The sequence below is a fragment of the Amblyomma americanum genome, chromosome 4 (genome assembly GCF_052857255.1).
Source record: "Amblyomma americanum isolate KBUSLIRL-KWMA chromosome 4, ASM5285725v1, whole genome shotgun sequence".
Taxonomy (NCBI): Eukaryota; Metazoa; Arthropoda; class Arachnida; order Ixodida; family Ixodidae; genus Amblyomma; species Amblyomma americanum.
The window spans coordinates 18,404,388-18,423,319 of NC_135500.1; the positions used below are offsets into that span (position 1 = coordinate 18,404,388).

Sequence of the window (18,932 nt, forward strand, 5' to 3'; positions counted from 1 at the left end):
TTAACTGGCGGAGAGCTGTGCAGCGACTGCTGTTGAGGAATTTGCAAATAGCAGGAATGAAACCGTGTCTCTCGGGTGGTAGCCGACGATGTATATGTGCTGCCTATACTTGGGCTGAAGCTGAGGCTGTTCACGACCAAAATTTGTCTCTGTGGTTTTTAACAGACCTGAAGTCATTTTTGTGAGCACAGCTTGTGCCGAATTTCGACAGCGTTAAGCTGGTCTCCGCATTACGGCACATCCGCTTTAGGCTTGCGCATTGCTGGTTCACGTTAACCGACCACATGCGTATCTTCTAAGAAATTAGATTTATGTTTCTGTTAAACTGCAAGGGGGTGTTACGTTTAAGCGATTATCCTGTGTGTACAGAGAAGAAGCTTCAATACATCGCTTAGAGCTGTGACAGAACAGACAAACACATCAGTCGTGGCAGCGCTATGACTGAACAATAACTACAGGTTCAAGGTTAAACGAACCGCGAGAGGAACAGCACGTAGGAAGAGAAGTGGACAGGACGAGCGGTAAATAGCAACTGGGCTTTATTCGAAAGAACGTGGTCCAGCAAAAGTGTGCGCCTGCGCAAAGGATATCACAGCAGAGTAAGGTAAGAGTCCTTGGCAAGAATCAGACAAAATTACTTTGAAAACTAACGAAAAAAATGCAAAAGACACAAAGAAGAAAGCATACCTATCTCGTCATTAACCGAATCTCCTTACCTAAAAGAACGACTGAAGGCGCGCTAACACATGTGTCCAGTCCAAGTTTGCGCATGCATGCCGCTTCTCAAACTTCTCTTTCTGGACTAGAGTTTCCCCTCCCGATGACAGAAGCGTTGTTAAGGTCGGGGAAGGACCCTTGGCATTCCCTGCAATTTAGAACATTGGCGCCATTATCTGGTTTCAAGGACGGGAAGTACTGACGATGCCTCATGTTTAAGCATTGACCCGTATAGCCAACGTAAACTCTTCAGCATCGCAGCGGAAACTGGCACACCACTTTTGTGGCACACTTCAGGCGCACATTTTCGCTGGACCGCGTTCTTTAGAACTAAGCCCAGTTGCTAGTTACCGACAAATACAGCACACAGAAAGAAGCTCAACGCATGAGCGAAGGCAGCGCATGTGCCGTCGTTCTCCTTTCTGTGTGCCGTCTTTGTTGCGCCTCGCCGTGCTGAATAAAAGCAGGCGCCGGGCAGGCAGCTCACGAATAGCTTCCAAAGGAGCCATGAACGTCTTCTAAAGCATCGCAGAAAGATCAACACAAACTCTCTGCGCTACATTTGGAAAACAGCAAGAAGTCGTTGCAAGCGCCGGAACCGAGATAAGTGCCATGCTATGGATGGGGGTCTCGCACTGCCTCGTGAACGCTCTTTCAGAATCCCAGAGCGGAGGTAGGTCGCGCTGTGACGGAAATGGCGGGCCATTCGCGCGTTTCATTTACATTTGGCATCACTTGAATGCTGTGGCGAATTGGTAACGCGTCCCCGACTGCCGAAGGGAACGCTATCGTGTGTAGGTTCGAAAGAAACAACAGTGATCAGACAAAACAAAACGAAGCCCTATTTATAATTTAAAGGAAAAGAGCCAATAAGGAACGAAAACAAGAAAAACACACACTCAACAAGCGTACGACACTACAGAATAAAGGAACGAGTTCAAGTACTGAGCGTCCTAGGTGAAGCGGGGATGCCTTGCTGACAAGGTGGATGCGGGTGGATGTAGTGAGACGCGTCGAAGGAAGCAACGGAAGGGAGCCAGGTGGTAGTAGCAGCGGAGAGAACTGCAGGAAGACGCCGGTGGTCTGCCGTCAACAGCCCGAAGAATTTGGCAGCACCAGAAAGAAAAGGCGTAGCCGTGACCCGTCGACGGCGTCCCGGAACGCTGGAGCATGCTATCCAAGAGTGCCTTTCGGCAGCACGGACCGGCAGTCCATCGGCTGCCACCTCCACACTTGCATTTAACGCAGGATGCTTGCGTCGGTGATCCAAGGGAGGCCCCCACCAGCACGGACCCAACGTCCGACGGGTGCCACCTCCACGCTTGAATGACCTGATCTCCGCTGCGCTGTCTCCCTTCACACCTCGGGATTCTGACGCGGCAGCTCTCCCCTCCTCGTGCTCGCCGCGCTCCTTGTTGCCGTCGCCTCGCACACATCATTCGCACGCGCACACGCGCAGCGCTCCGCTGACCGACGCACCGCGTTCGAAAACCCTCGACGATTTCGTGTGCACATCACAAATGTACACTAATCGATCGGAAGGAGGATGCTATGAAGGTGATTAACTCAGCCACTCTAAAAATGGTTTGCGTACTTACTTGACATGAACGATTGCTCGGTCCCTGAAAAGCGACAAAGAGCGGTGTCAAAACTGCGAACTCCTCACTTTCGCACAGGTCAAAACGCGCCAGCACCACCACGATATTTTGGTATGTTTGCTTTCCCACTATGTTCTCTGCTTTTTCCAGCCGCGAATGAAAGTCCATCATTCTCTTGTGTAGCAGTTAGTTCTGGCTGGATAGTTGGTTTATTTTATTAGTTGTTCATGTCGGTCTTACTCCCATTGAACAGTAGTAAAAGTAAGAGCACTGACGACCTCCAATTATTACCGGCAAAATACACATCTTAAATACTCGCACCAATATTTGAACACATTGTAAACTTGGAATTTTCTGCAGGAACCTTCCCGGATGGTTACAGTAAATTTTAAAGCAGGCGAAGAAAATTTTTCTAATTACAGACCTATATCTATCCTTCCAATTTTTACAATATTTATTTATTTACTTATTTTTACCCTCAGCGCCTCTACAGGCATTGCAGATGGGAGTGGGCAGAAAAACATTACAGAAAATAGTGTTAGAAAAAAGAACGGGTAGATAACAGATTAATCCTGCATATACAATAGGAAGGCAAGAAATACATTAGTGCAGAAGAAAACAGTCAGAGTTAATACAACGCTAGGTAAAGCTTTGCGAAGATATTCATCTCAGTAATAGATACAATTTCATTGGGAAGATCGTTCCATTCTTTAGAAGTACGGGAAATAAATGAGACTAAATAAACTGTTTTGCGTAAGGGGATGGCAACTTTGTGGTGCTGATCATTTCGACACGGTATGTAATAAGGTCCATGAAAGAAATTATTGTGTAGGATGGAATCATAATAAAACTTGTAAAATAGGCTTAGCCGACGAACCTTTCGTCGCGAAGCGAAAGACTGAATGCTCAAATTAGCTTTCAATTCCGTTATACTTGCTCCTCGGTTATAGTTCGAAAGAATGAAATGAGCGGAGTTATTTTGAACGCGTTCAAGAGAAGTAATTAAGTAATTATGGCTAGGATCCCAAAATGCTGCTCAGTATTCCAGCTTTGGACGGAGTAATGTTTGATAAAGAACTATTTCAAAGACGATTGCGCGCGAGAAAAGTTACGCCGCACATAACCTTAAGTTTTGCTAGCGTTATTGTTTATGTAATCTATGTGAAGCCCCAAAGTTAGGTTAGATGTAATGTGAATGCCGAGGTATTTATAGGAGTTGGCGCTTTCAAGTGCAGTGTTATTCAGGTAGAATACGGGAGACGGGTGGGCAGTACGAGATACAGGTATGACCTTGCATTTATTAAAGTTTGGTTCCATTAGCCACTGATTTCATCAATTAATTACAGCTGTAAGGTCACGCTGTAAGATGTCAGTATCATTTTTAATCTCCCGAAAAATCACAGTCATCGGCGAATAAGTGAATGTTAGATGACACATGAGAAGGAAGATCATTTGCATAGATTAGGAACAGTAGTGGCCCGAGAACGGTACCTTGTCGAACACCAGAAAGTACATTAACAAAAGGTGAGTTCTAACCGTTAGCGCGACAAATTACGAATTGATTAATGAGAAAGCATTCAATCTATTTGAACAACTTATTGTCAATATTTAGGTGACGTATTTTATGAAGAAGCAAAAATTGGCAAAATTTTTTCAAATTATTTGGAGAATCAGCGACAGATGACCTGTCGAGTATATGGTGTAAGCTATTTGTGAAATAAATTGAGTCTCACATTAATATGATTTGTGGAAACCATGTTGTACGGACATAAAAAATGAATTGCTCTCGAGAAAGTTCGTAAGTGTACTGAAAATGATATGCTCAAGCAGTTCACAACATGCACTAGGGATAAATATGGGGCGATAATATAGTTAGCAGCAGAAGTCTTGCTCCCACATTTGTGAAGTGGAACAATTTTCCCAATTTTCCATTGTTCAGGTAGTATGCCTATGACCAGTGACTTGAAATATATGAGTTAAAACAGCTGAGCTATAGCCACAGCAATTTTTTAAAGAATTTAGCATTAATTAAATCGTATCCTGGACTGGAATGATCTTTCAGAGTATTAATTAGCCGAGCAACACCAGCTGGGTCATCAGTCACTGGAGGCATAATCATGTAATCATGATGATGTACATTAGGAAGACGGGAGCGGTTTTGGGGTGAATAATTATTAACAAACGTATTGTTTATTACTGTAGTAAAGATATTCTGATCAATTGGATCATCACGAGAGTTAATCAAAGCGATAGGACTGCTAGGTGTGGAATTAATGACTCACCAGCTTTTTGTAGGATTTGTTTGTAGTATTTCCGGTAATGTGTTAGATAAAAAAGGCTGTTTGGCATTTTTTAGGGCCGCTATGTATGTGTTGGAGGCAGCTTTCTAAGCAGCCCAGCGCGAATTAGTTGAACGTTTCGCGGTCCGATAAAGTCGGTTTTTCTTTTTTATAATTTTTTGATATCGGCGTTGTACCATTGCCAGGGCGAGATAGAGACGATGTTGCGAACTGGAATATGTTTGTTAGACGGTCAACCTCAGCTGCAATGATATTCCAGTTAGATTGAATGCGCCACGATCATTGAAGTTTGAAAGAAAAGATTGCATTAAAACGCACAGTTCGTTATTTATGGCTGTGCAATCTTCGCCCTTATGTCGCGTATTTTCTGTTTTGACTTCGACGGTTTGGGGGGTGCCATGTTGAGATGAAAATTAATTAATGATCGGTATAGTACCCTGTAATTGAGCAATGCACATACAAAATCAGGCCTAGTAGTCAGGACGAAATCAAGAGTATTCGAGGCATTCGATGGTACTCTACTTGGTTCCGTAATTATCTGTGTCAGTGTAAATATTGAGCATAAGTTATTGAATTCATCGATCTGCACCGAGAAAGGAAAAATGTAGGCATGGTATTGGTGTTCCAAAAGATGTTTTGAAAATTGAAGTCTCCCAGCAGTTTAACTTTTACAGGTTCGCATTGATAGCTTTATCTACAAACACACATTTTTTTCTGATTCACAATTTGGTTTTGTTAAAGGAAAATCAACCGAAACAGCATTATTAACCATGATGTCAATTATTTTATAGTTCTTTGAAGAAAAAGAACTTACTCTTATGGTGTTCATGGAAAAGCTTTCCATTCCATTAATCACAAAATTTTATCCATAAAACTTGAGCACTATGGCTTTCACTGCAATTTCCTTCCACTTATAGAAACGTATTTGGAACACCGTCGGAAACTGGTTATGGTTAACAATTCTTCATCGCACTTCAAATCCATTCATTGTGGCGTACAAGAAAGCAGTATTCTTGGACCCACACTGTTGAACATCTGCATGAACGATATTGTGATTTCTGACAATAGCGTTAAATATGTCATGTATTCAGATGATTTGAGCAATTATTCACAGCTCAAATACTATTACGCGAATTTATATAAAAGCAAATGACATATGTAGCAAATTGGTCGCATGCAGTAGAAAATCTTCGTTTGATTAATGCAACGAAAACTAAAGGAGTACTTTTCAGACCAAAGGAAAAGCCGTTACAATCTTTACCTAATCTTACGACTGGTTCACAAGTGTATTGAAATAGCTTCTTCTGTAAGTGCCTATGCTTTTATAATGCGGAGTAATTTATCATAGAACTTATATATCGATAACCTTGTTAAACTTTCCAGAAGAACAGGCTTATTTACAAACTTGCCAGAAGAACAGGCTTGTTCTGCAAGGTTCATAATGTCACTTAGTGTTAGGTTTTCATTTTATAATGTACTATTTCTATCAAGCCTTTCCTACTCCCACACGGAGTGGGGCACCACAACATGGTCAAACAGTGACAGGTTACAGAAAATACAGTAAAATACTTTCGTATTATGGCTAATGCCCCACTTAAAGCTCATGCTTAACCTCTTTTCATATCACTGAAAATAAATGTAGTCCATCCTCTGCAATCTATTGCTAAAAACACGCGATGGATATAAAGGAAAAAATCATGACACTTTCTTTGATGACCTAGCTAACTGACAGCCCAAAACTAATCATTACCCAACACGTAACAATGACATTTGGCACATCTCATCCTTTCACACGAACTACGGCCGTCAAATGCTTCGGCATATTATTCCAAAACTGCTTAATTCGCACTGGAAGTTCTGAGCGCCTGATTATGCAGTGTAGCGTGCTGCTCACGGCCTGATTGAAAACTAATTATTTTGACAGATTTGCCTGTCTGGTTGGGTTTGAAGACATAATAAACTGCACATCTCCAACCAAAACTTTAATTAACTTTCACCTAACGTTTCGAAGCCGACTCGGGCCCTTCATCAGGGGTGACTGAGGGCAGTAGCTAGCGTCTTTTAAATATGGAGGGGAGGGGGGGGGGGTTGAAAAGAACGACAGCTGTGTTGCGAAAGGCGCGGGGGCGGGGGAGTGGGTTTAGGCTGTTAGTCACGCTGGCGCACTGCAAGGAGGTGCTGAATGGCGACTTTTTTTCGTTGCGTTGAAGAGCGAAGTCCCTGGGCATATACTGGGGGCAGGTTTCCTTTTGTGCGGTTGATATTGTTCGGGGTCATTTGTATATGCCAGGATTCTAGAAGGAGCCTCTTGTGGTAATTTGTTTCGGTTCCAAGAGTGCGGGTTTCTTCAAAGTTGATTCTATGGTCGGAGTCCTCGGAATGTTCGGCTACTGGATTACGCTCTCTTGCGAATTTGCGGACGTCGTTCTTATGTTGCCGAATTCTTTGTTTGAAATTTTTGGTTTCGCCGATCTAGCTTGCGTCGCAGTGGGCGCATGGAATTTGGTAGACAATGCCTTGGGCTCTTTCTCTCGGCGGCCGGTCTTTGGGAACAGGTAGGCAAAGCGCAACAGTGTTTGTGGGCTTGTGCGCAACCTGGAGACCCGAATTTTCCAGGATTCGGGCGATGGTTTCGCTGACACCTCCGACATAAGGTAAAGTGGCGTATTTTTGTGGTGGCGTTGGTCTTTTTGCGTTGATTTCTTGACGAATGTTGTGTTTTTGACGTCGAACGGTTTTTTGAATAAAGTCTTGGGTAGCCGTTCATGATGAGTTCTTTGAATATCGTACGTTGTTCTTTTTTTCTGTCAAGTTCTGTGCTGCAGTGTGTCTCAACTCTTCTGAACAGCGTCTTCACCACTGATGCTTTATGGACTGTCGGCTGGTTCGAAGAGAATTGGAGATACCGGCCTGAGTGGGTTAGTTTGCGGTATACGGAGAATTGAAGGGTATTGTCGTTTCGGGACACGAGGACGTCCAAAAACGGCAGGGAGTTTTCTTGTTCCACCTCTTGCGTGAACTGAATGTCAGGTTCTGCGGAGTTTAAATGACGAAGGAAATTTTGAGTCTCAGGTTTTTTGGCGAAGCAGTCGTCGACATACCTGAGGAAAATCTTTGGTTTCGGGTGGACTGAGTTGAGGGCTCGTTGTTCGACGTGTTCCATTGTTAAATTGGCCGTGACGATAGAGGTGGATGCTCCCATTGCTGTTCCTTTCACTTGTCGGTAAAATTCCCCGTTTGACGAGAAGTATGTGTTTGATAGGCACAACTCCAGGAGGCGGCACACATCATTTACACTCAGCAGGGTTCGGGCGCTGAGTGTGTCGTCGCGTTGTAGGGCGTCACGGGTAGCGGCCACCGCAAGCTTCACGGGGATGTTTGTAAAAAGGGACACCACGTCGAAGGAGACAAGGCATTCGTCGGCCTCAAGAGTGGCTTGGGACACCAGTTCGATTAAGTGACTGGAATGACGGATATGGGTTGCTGTTTTTACTGCGATTGGGTATATTAGTTTGGGAAGGTATTCTGACAACGAGCGAAGAGGGGAACACCGGAAGTCGACAATCGGGCGCAAAGGTATCCCGGCAGGCCCTAGAATGCTGGAGCCGATCCGTTGGTGCTCAATAACTGAAGGTAGAGGTTTCGAAAGGTGGGGTGTTTTTCGAATACTTCTTTCAATGTTTTTTTTAGCCTTGCTTGGGTAGTGGTTGTGGGGTCCTTCTTCGATTTTGCATATTCTTGACTGCTGAGTAAGGTGGATATTTTCTCTTCGTAGTCCCGTCTGTCCAGAACGACTGTTGTGTTGCCCCATGTCCGCTGGGAGGGTCACTATGTTGGTGTGTCTTGAGGTCTTGCAGGGCTTGCCTTTCGTCCCGATTTAGGTTTGATTCTTTTCGGTGTGCTTGCATGCACTGAATTGAGTACACCTATTGTTTTGAGCCTGACCTCTTCTCGTACACCAGGTTCCAGTTGCCGGATACCGACTTCAAGCGCAGATACGATTGCTGGAGGGGGGGGGGGGGGGGGGGGGGGGGGTCTGTTAACCTGGAGGTTGAATTTGTGTCCCTTGGCTAGGATTGACGTTTCGGCGGTTGTGAGCTTCCTGGAGGAGAAGTTGGCGACCAGGTCAGAATGGTCCGGTGGGGGTTGTTCGGGCCGGCGTTGAAGTTTCGACAACTTCTCTGTCTGCTTGGTGCGGTGTTAGTCGGCTTCCAATGATGCGGTTTCTTTGGCAGATGCCTCGATAGACGTCACTAGGTTGGGCATCTTGTGCTCGAGTTGTCGGCGGGCGAAGAAGGCGTCGATTTCTTTCTTCCTAATCACGCTACGGCACTCATGTATCCGTGCCGTCACTAGGTGCTGTTCTGCCTTGATGATGTTTCGTCCTTCCGGTGTGGGGACCAGGCGTCGTAGTCGTAGGCTCTGGGGTACAACCTTGGTTTCCTTGCATTTCTTGGCGAATTCCAGGTGTCTCTTGAACACCGAGATGCCTTGCATGGTCTTGATGTACTTCTTGGCAAGCTGCATAGCTTCTAGCCCGAAGTCGGGACGGACAGATTGAAAACTAAACATTTTGACAGATTTCCCTGTCTGGTTGGGTTTGAAGACATAATAAACTGCACATCTCCAACCAAAACTTTAATTAACTTTCACCTAACGTTTCGAAGCCGACTCGGGCCCTTCATCAGGGGTGACTGAGGGCAGTAGCTAGCGTCTTTTAAATATGGAGGGGAGGGGGGGGGGGTTGAAAAGAACGACAGCTGTGTCGCGAAAGGCGCGGGGGCGGGGGAGTGGGTTTAGGCTGTTAGTCACGCTGGCGCACTGCAAGGAGGTGCTGAATGGCGACTTTTTTTCGTTGGGTTGAAGAGCGAAGTCCCTGGGCATATACTGGGGGCAGGATTCCTTTTGTGCGGTTGATATTGTTCGTGGTCGTTTGGGTATGCCAGGATTCCAGAAGGAGCCTCTTGTGGTAATTTGTTTCGGTTCAGAGGATGCGGGTTTCTTCAAAGTTGATTCTATGGTCAGAGTCCTCGGAATGTTCGGCTGCTGGATTGCGCTCTCTTGCGAATTTGCCGACGCCGTTCTTATGTTGCCGAATTCTTTGTTTGAAATTTTTGGTTTCGCCGATGTAGCTTGCGTCGCAGTGGGCGCATGGAATTTGGTAGACAATGCCTTAGGCTCTTTCTCTCGGCGGCCGGTCTTTGGGAACAGGTAGGCAAAGCGCAACAGTGTTTGTGGGCTTGTGCGCAACCTGGAGACCCAAATTTTTCAGGATTCGGGCGATGGTATCGCTGACACCTCCGACATAAGGTAAAGTGACGTATTTTTGTGGTGGCGTTGGTCTTTTTGCGTTGATTTCTTGACGAATGTTGTGTTTTTGACGTCCAACGGTTTTTTTGAATAAAGTGTTTTGGGTAGCCGTTCATGATGAGTTCTTTGAATATCGCGCGTTGTTCTTTTTTTCTGTCAAGTTCTGTGCTGCAGTGTGTCTCAACTCTTCTGAACAGCGTCTTCACCACTGATGCTTTATGGACTGTCGGGTGGTTCGAAGAGAAGTGGAGATATCGGCCTGAGTGGGTTGGTTTGCGGTATACGGAGAATTGAAGGGTATTGTCGTTTCGGGACACGAGGACGTCCAAAAACGGCAGGGAGTTTTCTTGTTCCACCTCTAGCGTGAACTGGATGTCAGGTTCCACGTAGTTTAAATGGCGAAGGAAATTTTGAGTCCCAGATTTTTTGATGACGGCGAAGCAGTTGTCGACATACCCGAGGAAAATCTTTGGTTTCCACACAGGGCTCCAGTCACACGTACTAATACTGTATAAACGACTCAAGCGAGTTGTTAGAAATATGCTGAAAACTGAATGGTTCTATGAGTTTTTGGCTTAAATGTGTGTTTTTGACATCATCATCATCATCATCATCAGCTTGACCACCCACTGCAGGGCAAAGGCTTCTCCCATGTCTCTCCAATAAACCCTGTTCTTTGCCAGCTGCATCCACCCTTTGCCTGCAAACTTCTCAATCTCATCCGCCCACCTAACCTTCTGCTGCCCTTGGTACGCTTACTTTCTCTTGGAATCCACTCCGTTACCCCTAAGGACCAGCGGTTATCTTGCCTTCGCATTAAATGCTCTGCCCAAGCCCATTTTTTCCTCTTTACTTCAACTAGGATGTCTTTAACCTGCGTTTGTTCCCATACCCACTCTGCCCGCTTCCGGTCTCTTAACGTACCACCTATCATTTTTCTTTCCATGGCTCGCTGCGTTGTCCTTAACTTAAGCTGAACCCTTTTCGTAAGCCTCCTCGTCCCTGCCCCATTGGTGAGTACCGGTAAGATACAGCTGTTGTTCACTTTTCTTTTCAGGGATATTGGTAAACTGCCATTCAGGATCTGATAGAACCTGCCACATGCGCTCCACCCATTGTTATCCTTCTAGTTATTTCCGTCTCAAAATCCGGATCAGCCGTCACTACCTACCCCAAAGTAGACGTATTTCTTTACGACTTCCAACGCCTTGCTGACCATTTTGAACTGCTGTTTCCATGCTAGAATGTTGATCTGTACTTTCGTTTTCTGCATGTAAATTTTTAGACCCAGCGGTCTGCTCTGCCTGTCTAACTCATAGATCATGATTTGCAGTTTACCTCCTGAGTGACTCAGGAAGGCAATGTCATCAGCGATTTGCAGATTATTTAGGCATTCTCAATTAACCCTTATTCCCCACTGTTCCCAATTCAGCCCTCGGAATGCCTCCTCTAAATAGGCGGTGAATTGCATTGGAGAGATCGTGTCTCCTTGCCTGACGCTCTTCCTTATTGGAATTTTATTGCTGGCTTTATAGAGGACTATGGTAGGTGTGCAGTTGCTATATATATTTTCCAGTATCTTGATATCAGGCTCTTGTACATTCTGATTACGCAATGCCTGTAAAACTGCTGCGTTTTCGACTGAGTCGAATGCTTCCTCGTAATCAATGAAGGCTACATATAGGGATTTGTTATATTCTGCGCATTTCGCTAACCACCTGATTGATGGTGTGAATATAATCTATTGTGGAATATCCTTCACGAAAGCCTGCCTGATCATTTGGTTGATTAAAGTCTAAGGCTGCCCTAAATCTATTAGCAATTACCTTAGTAAATACCTTGTACGCAACGAATAGTAAGCTGATCGATGTGTAATTTGTAAACTCCTTGGAGTCCCCTTGTCAATTAAGACAATATTTGCGCTCTTGCGAGCTTCTGGTACGGTCGAGGTTATGAGGCATGGCGTAATTTTTCTAGTATGATCTCCCCTCCATCCTTCAACAGACCTGCTGTTACCTGATCCTCACCAGCTGCTTTTCCCCTTTCCATTGATCCTAAGGCTTTCTTTACTTCTTTACTGGCCGGATGACTTATTGCTGTGCGCTACTGTCTCTCTCACTAAGGCTCTGATTACACTCACTACTGTACAGCTTTGTGTAGAACTCTTCGGCTACTTTATATCTTATCCATACTGCTAATGACATTGCCCTCCTTGTCTCTTAACGCATGCATCTGGTTTTTACCTCTGCCTAGATTCCTCTTCACCGCATTTGGGCTACATCCGTTCTTTAGAGCATGCTCGATTCTCTACATATTAAACTTCTTGATGTCGGCTACCTTGCGCTTTTTTATTGACTTCGATAGCTCTGACAGTTCTATTCTGTCGGTAGGGTTAGATGCCCTCCTCCTTCGGCGTTTCTTAAGATCTTTCGTCTTCTGAGATGGCTTGCCGGCTACCGTAGTTCTCCTTAAAGTCACCAATAAAATTCCAATAAGGAAGGGCGCCAGGCAAGGAGACGTGATCTCGCTAAGGCTATTCACCACCTGTCTACAGGAGGTATTCCGAGGCATGAATTGTGAACAGTTAGGGATAAGAGCTGTGGGGACCAGCCCTGCAGCCCCCTGTGTTTGCTTTCCCGCGAGCCACCGTGCAGCAACAGCCCCACCTCGAGAAGGAACGCATTCCCTTGTCAGTACATTAACTGGCAAGAGAGGGCGCCAACGTCGTTGCGCGAGAGACAGCTTGAGCCCGCGCTCTGGGGAGGGCATGAGGCTTTTGGGCGGGGATCGTCGGCACGAGCGGACGTGTAGCTCGCGGCTCCGCTCTTCGCCGGCGGGGCGACGGAGAGACCCGCTGCCGTATTCTCGTCCCGTCCAGGCCGCAGAGTATCCCTTGCCCTAGCGCGGGAGAACATTCGCCCAGAACCTTGCTGGTGAGTCGGACGACCTCGATTCATTAGCGTACCTTGTTTCTAGCTGGCGTTATTGTTGCTGTAGCAATAAATGCCTGTTTGTGTCAGCCAATGTGTCGTTCCTTTGTTCCCTCAGAGCAAGGCCCGCCGTGGCTGGCGCGCGCTCGGTAGCGTACGCGATCACGGGGTGGGGTGCGGGCGGCTTTGAACCGTGTCAGGCGCGATTAAGTGGGAAGAACGTATTTATATCTCCCAAATTCAACCCCACATCTGGCGCCCAACGTGGGGCCCACTCTTGGGACATTGGACGACTGTCGTTTCGAGGAACGCTCTTTGTCCGGACTTGACACGTGCTAGGCCTAGAGTGAATTTTGATCGCTAGGACCTGCGGCATGCTTTCTTGAGTGCGAGGTGCATTGCGCTGCAGCATGTTTGAACTTTTCGACATGCTCAGCACATTTTCCCCTGGAGTTTCTTCGCGAAAGTCACTTGGTCCGATCGAGGGAGCGCGAAGCCTAGCGCCCGCGGAGTTGACGAGCCCGAAGCGAGTGAGTACGGAAGCCGCGTGGGTGGTCCTTGTTTCTGTATATATTTTCTCTACTGTCTCTTTTTCGACGCTGGGAGTCGCGGCTCCGGGAGCCGGGTGGCCTGGGGCCACGGGTGCCGCTAGCTCGCTGGTATTGCAGCTCGGCACCGGGCGTTCCGACACCGCCCAATGCGGTGGGCGCCGACCGCTCAAAAGGTGCTTTGTGCAGTGAGCGGGGTAGGACCACCCCCCAAAACTGATGTCTCCTCGCGGCTGCGCGCACATAACCTGTTTCAGGTCTTTTGTGGTCAGTGGTAGTCAGGCCTGAGGCTTTTCGGAGCGGCCTGCACCACGCCAGAAGAGAGACGACCACCGAACCGTGTTGTTGAGAGGGGGGGGGGGGGGGGGGGCGCACCTTGCTGCCCGCCAGTTTTTTTTTTGTATCCTCGCACGAACTGAGCAGTCTCGTTCAACTCAAGAAAGCGCTTTGTTAACTCGAACTTTGCGTTTGCACAGCCGCCCGACACGTTTTGCTAGCTAGGTAGGCATTGTGCCACGGGGCCCCTGCGGACGCCGTTTCCACTCCCGTGACCTACGTTAAAGGCTCGCCGAGAGTGTTTCGGCAATTTTTGCAGATCCGGTGGAGCCCCCCCCCCCACCCCCCCCCTCCCCCACCCCAGGCTTGCTGTCCGGTGCACATCGTCTCACTGTCACCTGCTGCGACGGAGCGGCCTGTATACTGTTCGCCGCATCCATCAGGGGCATCTGTGGTGAGACCAGTCAGCAGTCACCTCCAGCTGCTGCTGCCCTGGCGACAACTGCAGAATCCTGGCCTGCAGTTTTCCCACCGGCCATTTATTTGCGGGCCTGTGGACACGGTAGTCTGCGGGCCATGGGAGTCGTCCCAGCGGAGACCTTCACGCCGCCTTCGGAACACCACGGAAGTCTGCGTGGACGCTGTCAGCGTGACCTCCGCTGCAAGACGTGCCTCAATGACATGAAGACCAGGAGACCCCTCCATAGCATGTACTTTCAGGCCTTTGCCCTGGAGAGGTTGTAGACAGGCTGATGATGAGTGCTGTATCTATTGTTGACATAGGTGTGCCTTTTATTTTACTACTACTGTTTTGTAGTGGTCTCGGGCCTCTGTCAAGCTGCTTGAGTGTGTTCTGTCGAGAGTGTTCTGTCGACCAGCTATGGTGCTTTTTCAAGGACTTGGTTCTAAAATGTACTGCTGACTTCGTGCCCTGTAGGCGAAAGATACTGCGCAATTTCAGTCCTTCGAACTACATACAAATCGTTCGGCTTGAAAGAAAATTGAAACTTGAAAAAACAACATAAGAAGTACACGTGTACGCATCAAGCGCAAACAAAATGTGCGACTTGCCTGCACTACTGAAAGACAGCATCAAGGAGGCCAAATCTCATTACTAAAATGTGTTCCTGAAAAATTTTCTACATGCATCCCCAGGAAAGTTCTGGCGTCACATTGCCTCCAAAAATGAACCCTGCATGGTATGTGCCTAAACGACGCGGCAACAACCAATATATCTGCCATTCCAAATGCCCTTAATGATTATCTTTACTCCGTTTTTTTTTTCGCAATGATGGATTTAAGGCATATTTTACCCACTACGATGACCTCCCGGCTATTGCTAGCGCTTTGGCTCAAGAGGAACGTGTACTTTCGCTATTACTAAATCTAGATGCTAAGAAGTCACCTGGTGTAGATAGGATACCCATCTCTTTTAATAAGGTATGCAGAATGACGCGCAAAATGTATACCTCACCCTCATATTATATTCATTTTACTAAAGCATTTGATTGCATCCTTCATTCGGTTCTACTTGATAAGCTTGAAATCTACGGTATTCGAGGGCACTGTGGAAGCCTTATAAAATTGTATCTTCATAATCGCTATCAATACGTTGAAATAAACAATAGCCGCTCAAATTTGAAACATATCACCAGCGGCGTTCCTCAGGGTAGTATTCTTGGCCCGTTCCTGTTTATTGGTGCCTTATCATGTTCTATCAGTGACCACCTCCCAGTGTTCTTGTGCATGAATGAGCCAACCCCTACACTGAAAGAGCCAGAAGGTATTAGATACCAGCGTATAACCAGTGTTACACTGAAAGCTTTTCGCGATGCTCTTAAACAAGTTGACCTGGCCCACATAGCTCACCTCAATGATGCTAATGAAGTTTATAATAAGTTCCTTGGTATTTTCAAACAACTATACCAATTGTATTTTCCCTCTACAACATATAAAGCCTCACGAAAAACTCGGAAACCATGGATCAACCATGAGTTACGAAAAGAAATAAAAATGAAAAACAAGCTGTATAGAACATTTCTAACCACACGTTCAGTTGAAGATTTGAGGTTATTTAAAGAATTTAGAAATAAATTAACAAAGAAATTGCGATCAGCACGAACAGAATATTACTCTGCACTTCTAGACGTCAAGAAGGGTCGTCATGATGTGGTTTGGACCCGTTTAAACTCATTGCTGCACCGTAACCAGTCACATGGCCAAGTGCGGAATCTTAAGATCGATGATAAAGAACTTTCAGGGACAGAGCTGGCAAATGCTTTCAACGACTTTTTCACGAAAAAGAAAACGGATGGGTCTGCACGGAATGCATGCGATTACTTAGACTTTCATAACGATAATACAATATTTCTTGAACCTGTCACGACGGATGAAGTAGCATCGGTCATACTCAGCCTAAAAAATAGCAGCAGTCGAGATATTGACGACATCCAGATAAAGCCCATAAAATATGTAGCCGATATTATAGCTCCAGCTGTGGCACATATTTTTAATGTTTGTTTAGCTACATCAGTATTCCCAGAAAAAATGCAGATTGCTAAAATAACTGTTTTATTTAAAAAAGGAGACCGAAATGACTTGGGTAATTATAGACCCATCTCTGTATTGCCTGTTTTCTCTAAAGCATTGGAGAAAATTCTACACTCTAGACTGAATAAATTTTTAGATAAATACAACTTGCTCACACCATATCAGTTCGGATTCCGGAAAAACAAGTCTACTGAACTAGCACTCTTAGAGCAAAAAGAATATATTCTGACACAGTTTGAACACAAAGAGCTCGTAATAGGAATATTCATAGACTTCTCAAAGGCATTTGACTTGGTTAATCATAAGTTACTTCTAGAGAAGCTATGGCACTACGGAATTCGGGGCCAGGCTGCAGAACTAATAAAATCTTACCTGTCAAAAAGGAAACAAACTGTCAACATAGATAATACATATTCAGAAATAAAAGAAATTTATTCTGGTGTCCCACAGGGAAGCATACTTGGGCCCCTACTTTTCAACATTTACCTTAATGATATTGTGAACATTAACCCAAATGTCAGGTTTATCATATATGCCGATGATACTAGCATTTTTTTCTCCGGAAGCAACATTCATGACCTGATACAAATGTGCAACACAACAATGATCACACTGGAAAGATGGTCACAATCAAACTATATGCGCGTGAATGAAAAAAAGACTAAAGCTGTAATATTTCGACCAAGAAACAAACCGATCACCCCACACGATAGTATTACCTTTAACTCGAGAGAAATAGAAATAGTTGATCACTTCAAATGCCTAGGTGCAGTATTTTCTTCGCACATGTCTTGGGAAGATCACACAAATCATGTTGTCCGGCAGTTAGCCAGGGTAACAGGCACGATTGGCTGCATTAGATACATTCTTCCTAAATCAATTAAACTACTTCTCTATAACACACTGTTCTGTGCCCACATTAACTACTGCCAGCTTGTATGGGGCACTGCAACGTATTCTTCATTACAAAAAATTTATGTTCTGCAAAAAAAGTTTCTTCGCTACGTCTTTAATGCGGACTATGGAGCACCCAGCAAAGCGTTCTTTCGTGAAACGGGCATAATCAAAATCTTTGATTTATATCAATATCGACTGAGTGTGCGTTTTAAACTTGAAACCAAAAATAACATAAATTATATTCGACGTCTGGCAAATTTGAAAGAAAAAGAAGCGAGTTACCCTTTTAGAGAGCCTGAAACCTGGTTGGTGCCTACACCACGCATAAATACCGGTAAACAGCGCCTGCAATATAGACTTCCTTCTCTTCTAAACACATACAAATTTGCCAATTTCAACTTGTCTACCTGTACTAATCGTGAGCTGCGTTGCTTATACATAGACTGTGTTACAAAATGATTTTTTTTTTCTTTAAACTGCACTAAGAGGTGTTTTTGTTTTGTTTAATTTGTATTGTTTGATTCATTGTGCTTTTGTTGTACTGCTGAAAGATACTTATGCAATGATGTTTGGATGAACATGTAAATTGCCCACATGTACAATCTAGTGGTAGATTTTTTTTTTTTGTGTTAATGTGTTTTTCTCTGAATTGTTTTCTTTTGTTTGTTTTGTTATTTTTTCTCGTTGCCTGTCACTGCTGCCCGGTATAATGGGGGCTGCGGCTCAGTCAAGCTGTCTATGACAGCTTTTTCTGCAGCTCCTCTGTCACTTTTTTGAGGCAGAAATAAAATTGATTGATTGATTGATTGAAATGACTTAGTAAATATCTATAAAGATGCGAAATACGTAATGTACGCAGACGATGCGAGTATATTTTTTTCATCACCTGACATTAGTAGCCTTGAGAATAAAGCTAACACTGCTCTGAAAATTCTTCATTTATGGTCAAAACAAAACTCTCTACAAATCAATATAAACAAAACAAAAGCAATAATCTTTAGGCCCAAATCTAAGCAAATAATCAGTTCCGTCAACCTTTTGTATGACGATGTAAACATAGAAATTGTAGGTAGTTTTAAAATACTTGGAGTTATTTTCACACAGAATATGCTTTGGGACATGCACATAGAATCGATATTGGGCAAATTATCTCGTGTAGTTGCCATGATGGTGCGGCTGAGACCACTATTACCTTACAGAATCAAGGTTCTTGTTTGTAACACCCTATTTTTCTCTACACTTTATTACTGTCTGCTCGTGTGGGGTACCACATCACGTACGAATCTAGAAAAGATACATATACTTCAGAAAAAGTTTTTGCGAGTACTATTTAACATGCCTTACAATTCCCACACATCAGACTTATTTCCGAAAGCAAATATAATACCCGTGTTTAACCTTTATCATTACAAGTAAGTCAAGCTTTCAAACGGGAGGTAAAAGAGAATTTACAGTTCCTTCATGAGTTATCTAATCTCACCAGGAACACACATTCTTACATCACAAGGTGTACGGAACAGTGGAAGGTAGTCACTCCGCGTGCCAATTATTCTACACAAAAGATATCATACACACTACCAACACTTTTAAATTTGTTTCTGAAATCAAGTCTTGATATTTGTTTCTGAAATCAAGTCTTGATATTTATATAACTGATGTACGAGCTTTACGTCAACACTTTGTCACTCAATCTTTCTTAAATAATTGAAGAGCGTTTTTCAGGTAATTTGTGTTCTTGCGTTTATTTTTTGTGCAAATTTCACATGTGGTCAATTGCTATGTTTATCTCCTGCTCAATCGCTGTTT

At 44.8% G+C, this 18,932-nt stretch overlaps 1 protein-coding gene across 1 annotated transcript in view; it reads right to left on the reverse strand.

The window, feature by feature from the left end:
* Positions 1-18,932, reverse strand: part of LOC144127747 (uncharacterized) — a 378,448-nt gene that overhangs the window by 346,938 nt on the left and 12,578 nt on the right. The window contains exon 3 of the mRNA XM_077660645.1: positions 2,316-2,339. Coding sequence (XP_077516771.1) covers positions 2,316-2,339 — 24 coding nt within the window. The remainder of the gene's footprint in view (positions 1-2,315; positions 2,340-18,932) is intronic.